The sequence below is a fragment of the Cynocephalus volans genome, chromosome 5 (genome assembly GCF_027409185.1).
Source record: "Cynocephalus volans isolate mCynVol1 chromosome 5, mCynVol1.pri, whole genome shotgun sequence".
Classification (NCBI taxonomy): Eukaryota; Metazoa; Chordata; class Mammalia; order Dermoptera; family Cynocephalidae; genus Cynocephalus; species Cynocephalus volans.
Window position 1 is genome coordinate 48,710,741 of NC_084464.1, and position 18,983 is coordinate 48,729,723.

Consider the following 18,983-nt stretch of genomic DNA (forward strand, 5'->3'; position numbering starts at 1 on the left):
TTCTCAGGAGTCCAGCTGATTATGGGGATAGGATGGGGGTGGGATGGGTGAGGAAGATGTCAGTCTTCAGACTGCCCAGGCCCAAGACCCTGTGCTGGGTCCTTTTAAAGGGGGTACAGTGAGGAGAAGAATATAATGTCCCAGAAACAGGTCAGGGCATCTGAGGTAACCTGGGGTCTCTACCACCCAGCCCTTACTCTGGGAACAGAGTTGTGTGCAGCAAGTGTCCCGCCTTCCTTGATGGGGGACAGTCACAGAGCTCACAAAGTCTCACCTGACCCTCATCTGATCTCTGCCTCCCCATCCCAGGAAGTCCCAGAGTCCAACCAAGGGAGGGGCTCCCATGTCTGCCCCACTTCTGGCTCCCTTCTGGCAAAGCCACTGGGCTGGAGTTTGACCTTGAGTTAGGGGACAGGGGAAGGTCAGAAACACACCACAAGTGCAGCCAGGACAAGGCCTACGTTGCACCAAGGTCCCTGGGGTGGCAGACACCGTTCAGGAAAGTCCCCTGTCTCCACAGTAAAGAAGGTGCTGGCAGGTCGGATAGAAACTTGTGCTTTAATATATTTCTGTGTGTGTGAGTGTGTGCGTGTGTGCGTGTGTCAAATAACCATCTTCAGGGCCTCGGTGCTGGGCCTCGGTGCTGGGCCTCTGTCCTTGTTTTCTGCTCATCCCGCAGCCACTGCAGGCCCCCTCCCTGGCGGGCTGGCTCTGCCCCTGGGCACCCCGGCTGGCGGGGGTCAGTCTTTGGTACGATGTGGACACTTTGGTGTGCCGGGGCGGGGTGGGGGGGCCACGCAGCTCTCATCATCTCTGCAACGCCAAGAGGAAGATGGCCATGGGCCCCCAGACCTGTGGGCTGGACTGGTGGGGGGCTCCACTTCCCGGCATCACCACCACTGCGATGAGAGAGAGAGAGAGAGGAGACAGGCCAGGGCTCCAGTCAGCTCTGGCAGGGGCAGGGAGTGGTAGGCAGGTTGGCCATGGGAGGGCCCCATTTTTCTGCCCCATCTCTCTGGGGGGCCTGAAAGTGGCACTGCCCTCAATGCACAAAGACACATTCATAAGCACAGACATGAGGTGATGTGGTGTGGGGGTTAACTCAGCCTGCTGGGGTTCAGGCTCACTAAGACATGAGGCAATTTACTCAATGTCAGTGGGCCTCAGTTTCCTCATCTGTAAAATGGGTCTAATAATATGAACAACCCCAGAGGACTGTTGTGAGGATTAAGTGAAACATGCATATGCAAGTTTTTGTACCTTGCCTGGTACATAGTAATGGCTCAGTAAACTGGAGCTGTTAGTATTGGAAACATCTGGCCCCCGGAAGGCACACGTTCACATCTGGAGCCACAGGTACAGAGACGTACTCAGACACAGGCACAGGCGGCACTCTGCTACTGTAAATGACTCAGTAAGCTCACAAGGAGGGCTGGGCCTGGGCTTCTCACTGTCCTCCCTATGCCCCATAGCCTGAGTCATGGTGGGGCCCAAGGTGGGCCCATGTCCACAGTCACAGACACACGATTCCCATCACTCAGGCATTCTGAACCCCCATTCAGACACAAACACCCTCCCCCAATAGACAGATGCCCACCCACACAGCCCCCCACAGGCTCCGCTTCCCCACCCTCTCCCAATCGTGCACCTTTATTGGGATCCATCTGCTTCCGAGGACACTCTCCCTTCTTCACTGTGACGTCGTCTATGGCAATATCCCCCAGGTAGCCCGAACCTCGAACCCCCTCAAAAATAATCTGGGGTGGAGTCACAGAGCAGGGAGCAGGGATTGGGGAGGGTCTTCCGGGCACCAGAGACCCCCACCCCCACCCTTTCCCCTCAATCTACTGGAAGGCCCCCATACCCCGCCTCTGGGCTGGGAGGACTCACCTGGAAGGGCCCACTGGGGTTAATGGGCACATGGGCCTGCTGCCACAGATTGCCCTTATTGCCACTGAGGGACCAGGCATGCGTGTCCAGAGCCCCTTTGTTCCGGGACCGCACCAGGAGGTTGAGAGATCCTGTGGTGGGTGTGAAAAGAGCAGGCAGTGAGGTCTGGCAAGGCCCCTTTACCAAGCCCTCCTCTCCCACCACTACCCACAGTTGGATGGAACCTTCTCCCCATCCCCAGACTGGTTCAACATCCCATTAGCACAGGGGGACCTCATTGTGTGAAGGAAGACAGCACCAGGATTTCAGTTCATCGGGACAACTTACAAATTTTTTTCCGTTTCATTCCTTCCCTGCTAATCAGCTAATCTTCCCACCCCTACACACACACACACACGCACACACACACGCGCGCGCGGCAGTACATGATTTCTGGAGGTAGAAGAAGGGACTTTACATTTTTAAATACTTATTTGTATTTTTATGTGGTGCATAAAACTAGCCCTTCAAACCCAGGATGTCTCTGATACTGATGCTCAGGACAAAGCTAAACAAAAAGAAGTTGAATTGAAATATTAGTTTGTGCTACATCGCTGTAGCAAAAACAGTGAGAGTGAGATTTTGGAGGCATTAACCTGGGGATGCTTAGCCCATCTGCCCACAGCCACAGGGACCTGGAATTCTGGGGGTGCTGGGGAGCACTAGAAGAGGAGGAGAGGGTCGTGACTTGGCTAAGAGCACCCAGGCAATGGCAGTGCTCCCTCTCTGTCCCTTCCATCCCACCTGGAGTCCCCGGTGACATGAAAGACCTGGCTCGGAGGGGAGGGGAATCAATCTTAGACGGTGCCTGGTGGCTGGCATTTCCATGGCACTATCCTCAGACAAAGCCACACCATCTGCGATACCAGACAGACAGATCCCCCTCCCCCCCAGTGGGGGAGAGCCACCAGATGCTACCTGCCTGGGATGAAAGGAGTTGGCGTGGACAAAGGAGGATCAGCGAGACACAGGCCTGTGGATAGCTGGTGCCCAGAGCTCCCAGGCAGGGTGGGAGGGAAGGGGAGAGGAAGGACCAGAACAGCAAGAAACACCCCCTACCCAGGAGCAGAGCCGCTGAATGAGAAGCACAGCAAAGGTTCAAGGTATGGGGGGTGCCCTCACCAGCAGGAGAGGGGCCCGTAAGAGGGCTGCAACCGGCACCCAGTAGAACAGGAGGCACCCACCCTGGATTTGTTTCGGGTCCTCACCATCCCCAACAAGACTGCTCACTCTTCCCCCTCCCAGAGATCCGCCCCCTGTCCCCATCTCCCCAGAGTCCAGCTTCAATCTCCATACCTTTTCTTCCTTCTCCACTACCCTGCCCCAAGGACCCCGATGGGGAAGACTGCTTTTTCACTGCTCAAACAAAAACCAAATTTCTGCCACCTTCCCTGAGCACCCCATCAGCTCCCAGGTTCTCCCTACTCAGGAGCTTTCTGACATCCCTTCATAGGGGCCAGCCAGAGCCTAAGATCCTCAGCCTCCGTGGAGAGTGGGCCTGATCACGATGTTCCGCCACATCTTCCCTGCCACCTCTGAAGCCACACGGAACCACACGCTTATGCCTGGGTACGCTCCAGCTTTCCAGCCTCTGGGCTTGCGCTCAACTGTTCCCTCTGCTTGAGATGCCCTTCCCTGTTTCCCTAGCCAAATCCTTCCCCTTCTCCAAGGCGTTTCTGAAATGCCACCTCCTCCAGGAAGTCTTCCTAGGCTTGTGCTGGGAGCCCCCTAACATTCCTGTGAACTGAGTCCTTAAACTGCAGCTCCCTGGCAGTCCTTAAACTGCCCAGCTCTCTGCTCTGTGGTGTGGCAGTCATTGTTACTCATGTCTTCTCCCCATTTGACTCTTTGTGGAAAGATCTGTGTCAAATCCCTACCAGTTCTCAATAATTAAACGCTGAATGAAGAACTTTCCATGACTGTTATCAAGAACTTTTCTAGAATCTCAGGGTTGGAAATTATCTCAGGGTTCATCAAGCCCAGACACCCTATCATTCATTCACTCAACTAACTGAGCACCCATATACCGGGTACCGTTCTAGGCACTAGGGAGACATTGGTGAACAAGACAAAGACCCCTGTGCTTGTGCACTTCCCTGCTCTTGGTGGTAAGCATTGTAAAGAAAACAATGCAGGGAAATGGATAGAGAGCTATTTTAGATGGGACGGTCCGGGAGCTCTCTGAGGAAACCTGAGTGAAGGGAGAGAAGAATGTTCCAGGCTAGGGGAATATCACGAGCAAAGGCCTGAAAGGCAGGAACCGGCCTCAGGCAATTAATAAAAAGCCAGGAGACTGGTGTGCTAGTGCTGAGGAGGAGCTGGAGGACAGTGGCAGCAGAGATCAGAGAAGCAGACAGGGGCTGGATTAAGAACGGAAGGCCTGGAGAACATGGTGATGGGACGGACACCTTCAAGGGGATGGAGCAGTGGAGTCATATGGTCTGGAACAGGGGTCCCCTCCACAGCATCCCTGCTGGATAGTCTTCCTGTCCAGGGACAGGATGCTCACCATCTCCCAAGACAGACATCCCTCTAGTTGTGGAGGCTTCTCCATGATGAGCCTTTGGGTCTACACTTGCTTAGAGTCACTGCCTCTACCGTGCAGTCGAGGAAAACAATGAAGAAGCTTTCTGTGGACTGATAAGGAATGATGTATGGCTCAGAGGGAAAAAGCAAGCATAGAAGAGTGTGTGTAAAGTGGGGGGAGCAGAGTGTGTGTGTGCGCATGTACGTGTGTGCATGCATATGTGTGTACGGGCTTCCACGTGCATGAAGTATCTGTGGAAATTTGCCCCAAAGTCTAGTCTATTGATCGTCTCTGGGAGGGGTGCTAGGTGGCAGAACTGCGATGGGAGGGGGAGTTTCACCATGCCCCCTTTTGTACCTTTTGACCCATGTGAAGTATATTACCTTTCCCATAAATAAGTAAGCAACAAACAAAATTTAAATTCCTCAGCAGGATCTTCCACAACTATGTCCCCAGAGTTGGTGAGGCCTCCCTGTTACCAGCTGTCTTGGCCCCTGTGGTCACTAACTCTTATCTGGTGCCATTAGTTGTTTAATGTCAGTCTCTCCCACTTGACTGTAGGTGCCAAGAGGACAGGAAACTCATCCTTCTCGTTCACTGCAGCACCTGATACCTGGCACAGAGCAGGTGCTCCAGAAGTAATAGCTGAACTGATGAGTTCACTGATTGTGACAATCCTGCCAGTCCCATCTCTTCCCAAAGGGCAGTCCTTAAGTTCACTCCCACACTTAGGAAGCAGGCCTTCCTCTCGTCACTTGCAAAACAGCACCCTTCCAATTTCTTGTTTAGGACTTGGGGAAGTCAGGCAGACCTGGGTGGCTGTGTGGTTGTGGACAAATGCTTAGCTTCTCTGAATTATTGGTAACATTTCCCTCACCTGGTGGTTGTGAGAGTTAACGAGATCAGGGATGCATACCCCCCAGGACATCACCTGGCACCTGGAAGGCACTCAATATTTGCAACCTGTTAGTTGTTTTCTCCAAAACCTCCATGACTTCCATCTCATCCTGCTAGAGTCTTTTTATTTGCAGACTCAGGGAGCCTTGATCATCTCAAAACCTCAGACACACCAAGGTCAAGGGTTCAGATCTCCATACTGGCCAGCCATCAAAAACGAACAAACAAACAAAAATCAAAATCTCAGACAAGCTGGCTTTTGACTTCCCTCGCCAATCTTCTGTCTATACTCCCTCCATGGACTTGTGATTTAACCAAGCTGAGAAGCTCAGGCCACATGTGGGCTGGTCCTTGGCCTCCTGTTGACTCCCACCCCAGCACACACATGGTCAGACTACCTGGTCACTGACTCACCGATGTGCTTCCCGTACATGTGGTAGAAGAAGGAGACACAGTAGAACTTGGCGCTGGCATTGTAGAGGGGACTCACCAACCTCGCACGGTCCCCCAGCTCCCGGGGCCTTGATGTCTCAATGAACATGTAGTAGCCTGTGGGGGAGGGGAGATGCGCCAACAGACTCCTCCTCACCCCACGCACGCCTCTTTCCACTTGGGTCCCTCTCTGCCAGACCTTCAGCTGCCTGAATCCACCCCGTCCTCCCCGCCTACAGCACAGACAGCGGTCTGATGAGCCTCGTGAGTTCTCAGCTCTACTGAAGTTTCTCTTTTCCTGATCCTCCCTGAGGACAGGGCTGTGTCTCCCTCAGACTGGGGCTCCCTGAGGACAGGGCTGTGTCTCCTCCTCAGACTGGGGCTCCCTGAGGACAGGGCTGTGGCTCCCCTCAGACTGGGGCTCCCTGAGGACAGGGCTGTGTCCCCCTCAGACTGGGGCTCCCTGAGGACAGGGCTGTGTCTCCCTCAGACTGGGGCTCCCTGAGGACGGGGCTGTGTCTCCTCCTCAGACTGGGGCTCCCTGGGGACAGGGCTATATGTCTTCTTCTATCCCCCGACTGGGGCTCCTGGGCGTAGCCCCCTCCCTGAATCAGTCCTCCATTTCTTGCAGATGTCTGTGTCCTCACCCTCAGGGGAGCCACTGATGTCGGTGGGGGGACCAGTGTTGGGGGAGCGCTTGGGGTTCTGGGTGAGGGCGTTTTGCCGTGTCCAGTCAAAGTTGTCTGTCAGGTCCTGGGTGTAGCCACAGATCTTCTCATCCTCAAAGTGACAGGTGTTATCTGCATGAATAGGTTGTGGGGAGGGAGAGACCAAGAGGGTCAGCCTCCTCACCCCTCTGGCGCAGCCTCGCCTCCCTCACCACCCCGAGGCAGCTCCCAAGCATCTAATCAATGGACCCAGGATTTCAGGGCTTGAGAGACCAGGCAATGGGGCCCACACAAATATCTTCCCAAAACAAGACTTCTTAACCTTTTTTGTACCACAGACATTTCTGGCATCTAGTGAAGCCTAAGGACCCCATCTCAGAATAATGATTTTAGACATGTAAAATGAAATTCAAGGATTACAAAGGAAACCAATTATATTGAGATACAGTTGTCAAAATATTTTTAAATTTGTTATATAATAATATATGGGCTTCTTATTGTCTAATTAAATCACAAGATCTAGTGTTAGGTCTAATAACCACTGTAGTTTTGAAATACCAATGAATGTAAATGATATTTAGAGATATCTGCAACTGTAAGGTGATGTGAAAACATCGGATTTCAGCTGATGACAAAGTCACAGGTACTGTAGTTTGTTGCTTATATTCATCATTGAAGGGGATAGTACTGTCTGCTAGAAGTTAGGAAAAATAAAGAAATAATTGTATGCCCTTCCAGGTTCATAGACCCCTGCATTCTATACACAGATCTCTGGATCCATGGATCACAGATTAAGGACCCCTGTCTCAGGGAATGGGGTGGGGGTGGACTAGCCTGGCCTCTCCTTTTTTTTCTTTTAGGGACAATGGGCCCCCGTCCCACCAGCCTAGCTTTCAAGCCCCAAAACAAATCCTGGATCCAAACATCTCCAGCCCAGCCCTGCTTTTCCTTCTGGCTGCTGGCCCCTGCCCCATGGAAACTCAGGGAGAAGTTATTTTCTCTCTGGGTATCTCTTGAGGTCCCTTCCTCCCACCAGGAGAGCCTTTGTATCCCTAAAGGAAAGGGGAAGTTGGGGTGGTGGGGGAGGTGGTGTCTTACCTGACAGGTTTGGAGAGTTGATGGCTGAGAAAGCAAGCAGGGAAACCAAGTCAGAACTGAGGTGTGGGGCTCTGTCGAGTGTGCCCAGGCTTGGGACCACAGGACAAGGTCCTCAGAGCCAGGACTGGAAGCCAGTGAGCCTGGCCTGCAGTGACAGGGTAGTAGAGTATACAGAGGGGAGTCCCAGGCTTGGGAACAGCATCAGGATTATGGAGCGAGTCCCTGAGCATGAGATGGGTCCACCCTTCCCACCACCACCTCCACCGTCACCTACGCTCTGTGTAGTGGATGATGCGGGAGGCCATGTCACCAGCCCCGAAGGTGGTATAGGGTGTGAGGTGGACCTCATAGCTGTGAGGCACACGGAGATCAGTCAGGATGTACTCCAGCAGCTGCCCCTTCTCCACACGCCGTACCGGGATGGCCTTGACCATGGCATTGTGCTGGTTCAACTGCAGATACAGGGAGTTCCCAGATGCCTGGCAGGCCATGCCCTCCATTGGAGTACCAGCCCAGGCCCTGGTGTAATTTGGGGTTGGGGGGACAGCATGGGAGAGCAGAAAGAGCAAAGGACTAGGAAGTCAGGACCTCATCTGTGAGATGGGACAATCGCCCCTTCCATGCCCACCTCCCAGGGATGTCTTAATGATAACAGTGATAGCAACATGTATTCAGCAATTAATGTGCACTGGGCATCATTCTAAGTGCTTTGCCATTATTAACTCATTTAATCTTCAAAATAACAATTCAATGAGGTAGATTAAAATTATCCCCATTTTACAGATAAGGAAACAAGCCAAAGAGCCTTAGCTTTTCCAAGCTCATATGAAGCTGGATTCTAGCCTAGGCAATCTGCCCAGAGCCGCACTCTTACCCTCCATGCCAACTGCCTCTTGGGCTGGACAAACACACATGGAATTAGACTGGGTATAAGAACAGCATAGTGACTCAGGCTTTGCACTGTAGAGAATCCCCACCTTAAGCTATTAACCCAAAAGTAGATTGTTATGTTCTGTGAGCAGTGCTGGCACCCCCATGAACCCAGCTGATCCCAACCCACTGCCTCAGGGATATGACCAGAGTCTGGGTCCAGAAGGGACAGGTCCCTAGAGCCTCCCAGTTCCTGCTGCTATGTTCAGAACACTTTCTCCCTGCCTTTAAAGAGTTGTCTGTAAGAGGGTCAATGTGTCTGAGCCCCTGTCTCCAACCCCTTCCTCTGGCCTTGATGAGCATTTCCAGGGTCAGCCACTCACCACCTGCCCCCAGGCCCCTGCTCCCCCTTGACCCACCTGCCGGACACTGAGTCTGTAGCTGAGCACAGGGTCGACAGCGTCGGGCTCCCTCTGCGTCCACTGCAGCACATAGGAGTAGTTCTTGGACAGCTTGTGGCTGCGGGTGGGGTTGGGGGTGTCGAAGTAAAACTCCGGGCTGTAGGCTTTGGCTGAGAGGGCAGGGAGGGGGGCATGGGCCGTGGAGGGTGGGGGGATGGGAGACAGAGAGAGGAGGTGTGGGAGAGGAACAGAAGAGGATGGGTGGAACAGCACAAAGAGAAAGGGAATATTGTGAGGACAGGAGATGTCGGGAGAACAGTGGATTAGGGAGAATGAGGGTGAGGTAGGAGGAAAAGTGGGAAATAGAAAGAAAGGAGATTGGAAATTCCAAGAGGTGATATTGGTGAGAATAAAGAGGAAAGGTTGAGAAAGAGACAGAAAAGAAAAATTTGGGAAGACAGGGAGGAGGGATATTAGGGGAGACACAGAGAAAGAAGATTGGGGGAAAGAGAAAGAAGGATCAGGGATATTGAGAGGAAAGGAAGAGAAGAGAGAGGAGGTGGATAGAGAGAGGCAGAAAGGTGGGGAGACGGGGAAAGTGTGGGAGAACAGGGGAGAAGGGAAGGAGGTGGGAAATGTCACAGGGGCCTCTGGCTGGCAGGGATGGGTGGGCGGGGAGGGGCTGGGGAGAGGGCCAGTGGTTCTAGCCCCTGCTGTTGAGTGGGGGGGATCCGAACAGGAGCTGAAGGGTCATCCATTCAGTTGGGAGCTGTTGGGAAAGCTGGGGGTGCAGTGGAATGGGGGACAGGCACACCTGGCACTCTCCTCCAGGGGCGCTGCCAACAGCTCTGACAGCTCTCCCCAAATGGAGGGAAAAGGAGCGGTCGTCGGCAATCCAAACCCTCGACCCTCACCGCGACCTCCACCCCTTTCTGACTCACCCATGGCCTGTCTGCAGGCCCAGACAGCCTAACCGGGAAGGACTTGATGAAGAGTTGGGCTGAGAGGGATTTCTGGGCACCCAAGGGCCTACATCTCTAGGGTGACAGCTCAGGAAATATGTGCAGGCTGGCTCAGCGCCACCCGCGACGTTCCGGAGGGGCGTCTTCTCTCCTCTCAACTACAGTTCTCGCCCCAAGGAGGATCCCCATCCGCAGCCTCCGGGGCCGAGGGGGAGGGGCTTGAACCGCGATGGCTAAGATGGGGTGGTGCCCCGGGCGGGAACCGGTCGAAATCTGGTGTGGGCGGGGCTGGAACGGGCCGTGCCCGCTACGAGAACGCTGGAAGCACAGAGCTGGGATTGGACGAAGCTGTAAGGGGTGGAGCCTATGCCTGATGTGGGCGGAGCCTAAACGAGGTAAGCACGGGCGTTTATTTTTGTTTGTTTTTCTGGCTGGTAGTGGGATCGGACCCTGGACCTTGGTGTTATCAGCACCACGCTCTAACCAACTGAGCTAACCGGCCAGGTCCTGGACGGGCCTTTCAAGGGAAGGGCCTAGGCCTGGTGCCGGTGGGGCTAGAGGGGTTAAGCCCAGGCCGGTGAAAGTTTGAAAAGGGTGCGGCTGTAAGAAGCAAGGAAGGGAACTGAGCTATAATGCGTGGGGCCTAGGCCAGGTGTAGGCGGGCCTTGAAAGGGGAAGGAAGAGACCTAGACTGGGCGTCGGTGGAGGGGCGTGGCCCGGGCCTGGGGGCGGGGCTATGAGGAGACCAAGGATAGGATCCCGTGGCACGGGGCGGGCTCTAGACCTGGCATGGGCGGGTCTTGGAGAGGCAAAAGCCTAAGCCTGGTGCAGGCCGGCTTCAAAGGGGCGGGGTCAGCCACGCAGGGCTGGGTCGGCATTGGGGTGCAGCCTGGCTCCAAGTGCGCCAGCGTAGGTGGGCTGGGACCGACGGGACGCTCACCCGAGACCTGGAAGAGGCAGGCAGCCGAGCCCACGTCGTTGGAGACGCTGCACTCGTAGCTGCCGCTGCTGTCGCGGGTTAGGGCGTCGAGGCGCAGCTCGGCGTGGTCGGGGGCCTCAGCGGCGGCGGGGACGACAGGCGGCGGCGGCAGCAGCTGCCCTTTGAAACGCCACACGGCCGAGGCGATGCGTTGGGGGCTGCCTCGCAGCAGCGAGCAGCGCAAGAGCACTGGCCGTCCTAGCGCCTGGCGCAAGTCCTGGGAGCTAGGGTCCACCTCCGGCGGGACTGGGGGCGGGGGCGGAGGTCAGTGGCGAGTGGGGTCTGAGAAGAGGCCCCGTGGGGAGGCGATGAACTCGCCCCTACTCCCGTGACTCCCCCAGCCTGGAAGGATCTCAGGGCGGATACACGCTCGCAACACATCCATACAATAGCCGTGCTCAGGCCTCCCAAACTCGTAGGTTCCCACTCCCTCCGGGCCGTTCCCTCCAGCCATGCTTCGCAGACTGGGCCTGTGGTCATTCCTTACGTGGGCCCCTCACCGCCCCATGTAATGAAAAGCAGCAGCACATCGGGGTTTAGAGCACGATCTCTAGAGCTAGATGGGTTAGGTTCAAATCCCAGCCTTGCCTCTATCTAGCTGTGAGACCTTAGGCAAGTTACTTAACCTCTCTGTGCCTCGGTTTCCCTATTTGTAAAAATGGGGGGAATGATTGAATCTCTTCATAGGGTTGTGGAGGGTTAAATTAGTTCTTAGAACAGTGTTTGGCACGTGGTGAGTTAATTTTCATCATTTTGTTATCAGTGTGTTCCCCTTGAGTGTCCTTCCTCCTCCTTCAAAATCCCATCTCAACCTGTCAAAATCAAATTGTTTGTTCACTAGGCCCCTGAAAATGAAGATGGGGGACACTATGGTGGAAGTGGGACAAGAGACACAGACCTCCGTGTCCTGTGGGCAGGATGATGTCAAGGAGGTTTTAGGGGTGTCACCAAGAGATGGAGGGGTTTGGTTGGACTGAGGTGGGTGAGGGGGTGAAGGGAGAATAGGCTGGGAACCGGAAAAGACGGCTCAGAAGGTAGTCCAGGTGGGGGTGGGACTCACACTGCACGTTCAGCTGCACCTGGGCCTCCCGAGGGCGCACGTTGAAGCCATTATAGCGAGCCGTCTGGCAGCGGTAGGTCCCACTCATGTCGCGGCTCACGCGCTCCAGCCGCAGCTTCCCGTCCGGAGTCTCCTCCAGGGGCAGCCCCGAGGGCAGCAGTGCAGCTTCCTTGTCCACGCGGGACCAGAGCACGGGCGGCCGCGGCTTGCCCCGCACCTCGCACTGCAGCTCGGCTGGCGAGCCCTCGCGCACAGTCACCACGGCCCTGCCCTTGGGCACGCTGATGGTGGGAGGCACTGCAGGAGGACAGTGGCCAGAGAGGCAGGAGCAGCAGAGTTAGAGCTCCACCCCCCCCACCTCTGCCCTGGGGCTCCCACTTCCCTTCCCCTAGGTAGGTGCAAGCTCACTCCCCATCCCAGACTTCTCATAGGTGGTTCCCTCAGTATCCCCAAAGCAGAACTCACCTTCCCAAATCCTCTCCACCTCCTGGTCTCCCAACTCGAAAAGAGACTTGAAGTCAGCCCGGCCTGTTCCTTCTCCCGCACACCACTAAGCACTGGGGATTCCACCTTTTAAACATTTCTACTAAGTATCTCCTTTCTCAATCCCCTCCCTCTTACCGCTGCCCTGTCCTAGTTAAAGCCTTCACCTTCTCTTGCCTGGAGTGTTATCGAGGACCACTAGTCTGCTCCCCAACATCCCTACCCTTTCTTCTAAAGTAATAGAATACCTAAAGTCTACATCTCCCAGCCTGCCTTGTGGCTGGCTAGCTGTGGCCACATGACTGCATTTTGGCCAGTGGGATATGAAGGGAAATGAGTCTTTAAAAGAAGAGGCTGTGTTCCTCTTCTCCTCCTTCCTGATAGCTGCAGCTGGAACCGCCGTCACAGACAAGGTAGCACATGCTAGGGATGATGGAACAGCAAGCCAGATGGAGGCTGTGGCCCTGAGGACTTGGTGGAGCAGAACTGCTATCCTAGCCCCAACTGCCCACCAGCCGACTTTTATTCGAGGAAGAAATACGCTTGTTTAAGACACTATGAATTAGGGTTCTTCTGTTATTCACAGCCAAACCTAATCCAACCCAACACATTGCCCAAATGGGTCCCATCTACATCACATCAAACAAATTAAAATGCACCCATATCCCACATTAGATATAAACATAAAATTATTATTTGTAAATAACTCTGCAGGGCAAGCTGAGGTCCAGCTATCTAGTTAGCATAATTTATACTCTAAACATTATACATTTATTGGCTTTAATTATTCACTTTTCTCTTCATATTTTGGAGCCAATTAATTTACTTTTTCAGGTCTAAATTTTTTCCATGGGCTCTTAAAAAGCTTCTATGCCCTAGGCATCAGGCCTATGAACCAAATGGAGGCAACTGCCCTCGGTCCCTTCCCTGTCTCTAAAACATCCCAGCTCCCAACACTTTTGCACCCCCGACAGGCTAAAGAGCTGTTTTTCCCTCGGAGGCCACACTGCCCTCAGGTTAAAGCTCAAACTCCTCAGCTCTGCAAATGAGGCCCTTGGGCTCTGGCTTCTGCCACCCCCACCTTCACGTCCCCGCTCCCATCCTGTGTCCCATTTGTAGGATCCACTTGTAAGGAGCACACTCCCTGGACATGCCAAATCTTTTATACTTTGGGGAGCTCCCTTGTTTCTTTTGCCTCTTATATCCTCTCCTTGGCTGGTTTCCCCACCTGGCAAATTCCAGCACACCCTCCATGGCTCACATGGAGCACGCCTCCTCTGAGAAGACTTCTCTGGCTTCCCCAGGCAGCCTGGAACTCCTCCTCTAGTGTCCCCAGGGTGCTCTACAGATCCCTCCTTTCCCTTCCATGTCACATTTCCAAGGTTTGCCCTTCCATGTCCTGCCTTACCCCTTCCTCCAAAACATCTCTCTCTCTCTTGGCTAGCAGTGAGTTGTGAGGAAGGAGCTGTGGCATTTGTGTCTGTCTGGATCCACAGCTCCTCCTGTGCCATCCAGGGTGTGGCACAAAGCAGTTTACAAAATGGATTTGTGGAATCTGTGGAGTTCTGATCCACTCTCAAAGCCCAGCTCAAGTTGATCTTCTTCCAGAAGCCTTTCTTGACCTCTCCAGTTTCACCTGGTCTCTCTTTGTGAGGATATCAGGATGGGAGGGGACTCTAAGGCTACCAGGTCTAACCTCTCACAAAAAGAAACTGAGGCCCAGATTGTTGAAGGGCCAAAGAAATACTCATAACAATTACAGTCCTCATTTCTACATCTGGCCATGTGGTGATAGCTGGCCAAAATCAGCCCGCTTCTCAGTCCAAGGTGCTGGGGCTAGAGATGAGACTCGAGAACCTCTCCAAAAGATCCCTTCTAAGATCCTGTCATTCTCAAGGTGTAGACCCTTCAGCAGTGGCTGACAGCAGGCTCTGAAGTCAGACTGCCTGGGTTTGGATACCATCTCCACCACTTACTGTTGGATTACCTTAGGTAAATTTCTCAAACTTTCAGAGCCTAAGTTTCTTCATTTGTAAAATGAGAGGATAAACTACTACCCCGTAAGGTAAATCACAAAAATGAATGAGATAAATATAAAATCATCAGAACACATAGTAAACACTCAATAAATGTTAGCTACTATCATTTCATTATTGTTATTTGTTATTATTGGAATAAAGACCTGAGTCCTTACCATGGCCTGTATTATGGGCTGAATTGTGTCCCCCCCCCCCACAATTCATATGTTGAAGTCCTAACCCCCAGTACCTCAGAATGTGACTGTACAGTGCCTTTAAAGAGGTAATTAAGGTTAAATGAGGTCACTAGGGTGTGCTCTAATCAAATATGACTTGTGTCCTTATAAGTGGAAGAGATTAGAACACAGACATGCATAAAAGAAAGATCATGTGAAGACAGAGGGAGAACATGGCCATCTACAAGCCAAGGGGAGAGCCCTCAGAAGAAATCAACCCTGCTAACACCTTGATCTCAGACTTCTAGCCTACAGAACTGTGAGAAAATAAATTTCTGTTGTCTGAGCCAGCTAGTCTGTGGTACTCTGTTATAGTAGCCCGAGCAAACCAATACAGCCTGCAGGGCCCTACATAACCTGGTCTAGCCAGCCTCTCCACTCATCTCACTCCATTTCCCAGCCACACTCTTCTTCAGTTCTCCAAATGGCCGGTGCACTTTCCTGCCCCAGTGCCTTTGCATATGCTGATTCGTTGGCCTGCACTGCTCTTCCCCCAACTCTCCCTTGCTCTCCTTTGCCTAGTAAAATCCTGCCCCTTCCTCAGATCTCAAACATTCTATCTCGGGAACTCTTTCCAGACTCTGATGTGTCACAGTTTGCAATGATACGTCTATTTATAAGACCACCTGAAACAAGTTCAATGAGGGCGGAGCCTGTTTTGCCTACCACTCTGCCCCAGGGCCTAGCATGGGGCCTAGCATATGATGCTGACTCAATAAATGTGTGTGGCATAAACAAATGGTGTCCTCCTAACTCTGGCCTCCCTCTCCCAAGCTGCTGCCCCCACCTGCCCTCTATGGGCCTCTCCACCTCCCCCACATCTCCTTGATGCCCCTCCAGCTGCCCACCTGTCTCAGAGGAGATGTTGACCTCAACACTGAGATCGGGCACGGGTGCCCCTGGGAAGGAGGCCATGCACAGGTAGGTGCCATAGTCGCTGAAGTGCAGGTCAATGAGCTCTAAGCTGCTGGTGACAGCGGGCAACTCAGGGTCATTGCGGGTCACCAGGAGCCGCTTGGACATGCGTGCTGGCTTGCCATTCTTGAACCACTGGTAAGTAACCTTCTCCTGGGGCACTGCGTCCACATGGCATGACAGCTTCAGGTCCTGGCCCAGCTGTATGTTCTCACTCTCTTTGATCACGTCAGGGGTGATCTGGAATGTGGCGTTCTTCATGGCTATGGATGGATGAGGAGGGAAGAGTGGCTGGACTGGCCCAAAGCCAGGGTCCATATCCCACCCCTACTCACACCCAGCTTCTCCCCTCAAACTGGCCCACCTGGAGGTTGGGGACTACAATCCCCCTCCACCCCCCACCAGTAGAAACCATCACTTTTCTCTGCTTGGAAACTGTTCTGCTTGTTCAGATGTCTTTTAAAAGTTCACAAAAGCTCGTAGCAGAAAAGTGGGTTTACTAATAATCATAGCCGCTGTTGACCGGACGCACACTATGTGAGAGGCACTGTTCTAAGCACTTTACATGGATTTCCTCATTTAGTCCTTCCACAGTCTTTGAGAGAGGTGCTTTATTGTCCCCATTTTACAAAGGTAGGAACTAAGGCTCAGACAGTTTAAGCAACTTGCCCAAAAAAGTAGCAAATTTTGAATTGAAACTCAGAGCCTGCACTGTTGATCACTATACTGCTTTATTTTTTACCATTGTTTTAAACCTTGAATATGCAAAATACAAATTTGGAAAGATGCACTAGAATATAATGGTTCTTTCTAGAGAGCGAACTGAGGGGAACTGAAGAGCAAGTTAATTTGCAAATTTTACCCTTTTGTACTGTTTGTGTAATTTTTATAATAAAAGACTAAAACAATAATTTTATATGCAATTACATAAAAACACAGAGTTTAGAAAGAAAAGGGTCTGTCCTATGTAAAAAATGTGGATTTTGATTGATGTAAGCCAAGAGTTAGACACAGTTCTTAACAGATTGGATGCTAATTGGACAGGAAATTGACATAACAGCCACAAATCAGGACTGTGCTGGGCAAAGCAGGCTGTATAGTCACCCTAAGAGGTGATCATAATATTTAATGTAAATTAAGATCTTACCAACCCAAGTTTTAAAGGCCAAATGGAATCATATGGGGAAAAATCATCTTCTGATGGGAAAAGTACCATTGAAGGAAAAAGTAGGCATCAGATAGCCACAATCTTGTTTCTTTCTTTCTTGCCCTGATTAAGTAAAAAGTCATAAAAAGCTAGTTTCTTTCTGTGAGCAGAATCAGAAAGAGACTGACTGGCCAGTGAGAGATGAATGAAGAAAAGGACCCATGTCATCAGAGACTCTCAGTTGAATTGGGCAGAAGCTGTACTTTATTTTCAATTGCTAAAGAGCTGGAAATAAGCCTGGATCTTAAACAAAACAAAACAAAGAACTCCTAAAGCTGCACAAGCCAAAAACAATTTAAAGTTTTTCTGTTAAATCAGAGTAGCAAAATCAAGATCATAGTGAGCAGCTAATAATAACTATTGAGGCTGAGGTTTAGTAAGGAAAGTGTACTTCTTTAGACTGTGTTCCAAATTTTATATCATTTTTACACTTAGTAATTATCCTCAGATTCACTTAAATCCTTTGCTAATAAAGAGTTACATATAAGATATGTGGAAATGTGTGTTATTTTCTATAGAACTCGTTACACAGAGAGAAAGTCAGGAAATTTCCTTCTGAAACCCAGAATGTGCACATTTAGCTTTTTGCAGCTTCAGCTTCCCAAACTCAAAAAAAAACGGAGGTAATCAATCAATTCCAGCTCTTTCTACTTCTTGGATTGTTAGGTTGTATATGGAAATATAGATTGTAAACTGTAAATAAAGCTTTACAAAAATTTTAGTCCTTCTGCCATCTGCTGACAGACAGGTGAATTGCAGGGAAATCAAGTGCTTGGAACATGCCTCCTGAGCATGCCTCACTGTACCAAAACGAAGCAGACAGGCCTTTTTCCCAGTTTGTTGGTAGCTCTTAGAAGACAGGGACCCTGTCTGACTCACAACTTCCCTCCCACCCCTCCTGAGGCCACATACATCGCACCAGCAGGTTGACGGTCTTCTTGGCAGGGTTGCCCACATTGTTGATGGCTGTGCAGTTGTAGTAGCCAGAGTCCCGGGCCTGCACTGAAGGGATGCTGAGGATGCCACCCTGGGCCAAAGCTCCCAGGGGCAGTGGGCCAGGCCCATGAGACCACTGCAGCTGGGGTAGGGGATCACCACCTGTCAGCAGACACTGCACCGTCACATTCTCCCCAGGGTTCACCACTAGAGTTTCGTTCACAGACAGCTTCAGGGCCGGTGGTGCTAAGAGGACAATGAGGTGGGGTCTTAGGTGACTGTGAGGCAGGATTGGGTGTGGAGGAGATGAGTGGCTAGGGTAACCATGGGGGCCAGGGAAGCCCTTGGGGGAGATGAAGGGGAGAAGACAGGGAGCAGGCAGAGGGGAGGAGGGGCACTAGAGGTGATGTGCCTAGAGTCCGGTGTGGGAGGGGGCACTGTCTCCTGGTTGGGAAGCTAGCCCTGGCTGGCAAGGGGTATGGGCAGGGAAATGCCTGTACCCGTGTTGTTGGTGAGCCGGAAGGTGATGGCCTTGTCTGGGATGCCGCACACGTTACGTACAGACACCTGGCAGGTGTAGCTGGCATAGTCCTGGGGCCGCAGGTTCTTCAGCTTCAGGACCTTGGTCTCCCCCTGGGCAGCAGTGGACCATGGGGGTGAGGGGCCTGCTTGAGTCTCCAGGGGTCCCAAACACTCATTCACCCAGCACCAGAGGCTAGAGCAAAATCCTATTCTAATTCCTGTCTTCCTAACCACACCATTTGGAGGCTCAGGCCTCCCAGGGGCCCTGAACCTGAGATGGATGCCACACTCTCCGTACCCTCAACAGTGCCTCATCATGGACTTCTCTGGGTCTGAGGGGTTGCCCTGGTGCATACCGGCCAGGACCAGGCCTCAGTTTCCCCACCCTGGGGAATGGAGGGGTCAGGAGGGCATCCTATTTTGTCTTATAACTTACACATTCAAGGGGCTGGCCCACAGGCTGCGCATGGGGTTCTGACAGTCACCTCTGAAAGCCCTCTCTGGCAAGATGACATCATCATCATCTCCTGGGACTGTCGGGGGCCCATGGGAAGAGGAGTCATTTCTCCGTCACCAACTTCTGCTGTGCCTGCCCATGGGTTCCCAATACTCTGCCCACCAGCAGCAGGCAGGGATGACTTGCCTGCCCCTAGGGGGTGGCTTTTCCTAATAAGCAACGTTCCTGGAAGATACGTTGTCCTGGGGACTCTCCTGTCCTCACCCCTGCTCCCTGACCTTTCTGCCCTGATTATTCCACCCCAGACTGTCTGAATTCCAATCAGAATGTGTGCTTCCAAGATCAAAACAGAACTGTTAAGGTCAGGGCAGGCTAGAGAACTTCAG

General features: G+C 52.4%; 1 protein-coding gene across 1 annotated transcript in view; it reads right to left on the reverse strand.

Annotated features, from left to right (window-relative positions):
* Positions 1–525: 525 nt before the first annotated feature.
* Positions 526–18,983, reverse strand: part of MDGA1 (MAM domain containing glycosylphosphatidylinositol anchor 1) — a 54,024-nt gene continuing 35,566 nt past the window's right edge. The window contains exons 5-17 of the mRNA XM_063097482.1: positions 18,119–18,251; positions 17,595–17,864; positions 15,409–15,738; positions 11,824–12,120; positions 10,725–11,009; positions 8,841–8,992; positions 7,826–8,003; positions 7,552–7,575; positions 6,433–6,585; positions 5,768–5,902; positions 1,891–2,021; positions 1,649–1,757; positions 526–899 (exon numbers count right to left, since the gene is read on the reverse strand). Coding sequence (XP_062953552.1) covers positions 808–899; positions 1,649–1,757; positions 1,891–2,021; positions 5,768–5,902; positions 6,433–6,585; positions 7,552–7,575; positions 7,826–8,003; positions 8,841–8,992; positions 10,725–11,009; positions 11,824–12,120; positions 15,409–15,738; positions 17,595–17,864; positions 18,119–18,251 — 2,289 coding nt within the window. The 3' untranslated portion in view covers positions 526–807. The remainder of the gene's footprint in view (positions 900–1,648; positions 1,758–1,890; positions 2,022–5,767; positions 5,903–6,432; positions 6,586–7,551; positions 7,576–7,825; positions 8,004–8,840; positions 8,993–10,724; positions 11,010–11,823; positions 12,121–15,408; positions 15,739–17,594; positions 17,865–18,118; positions 18,252–18,983) is intronic.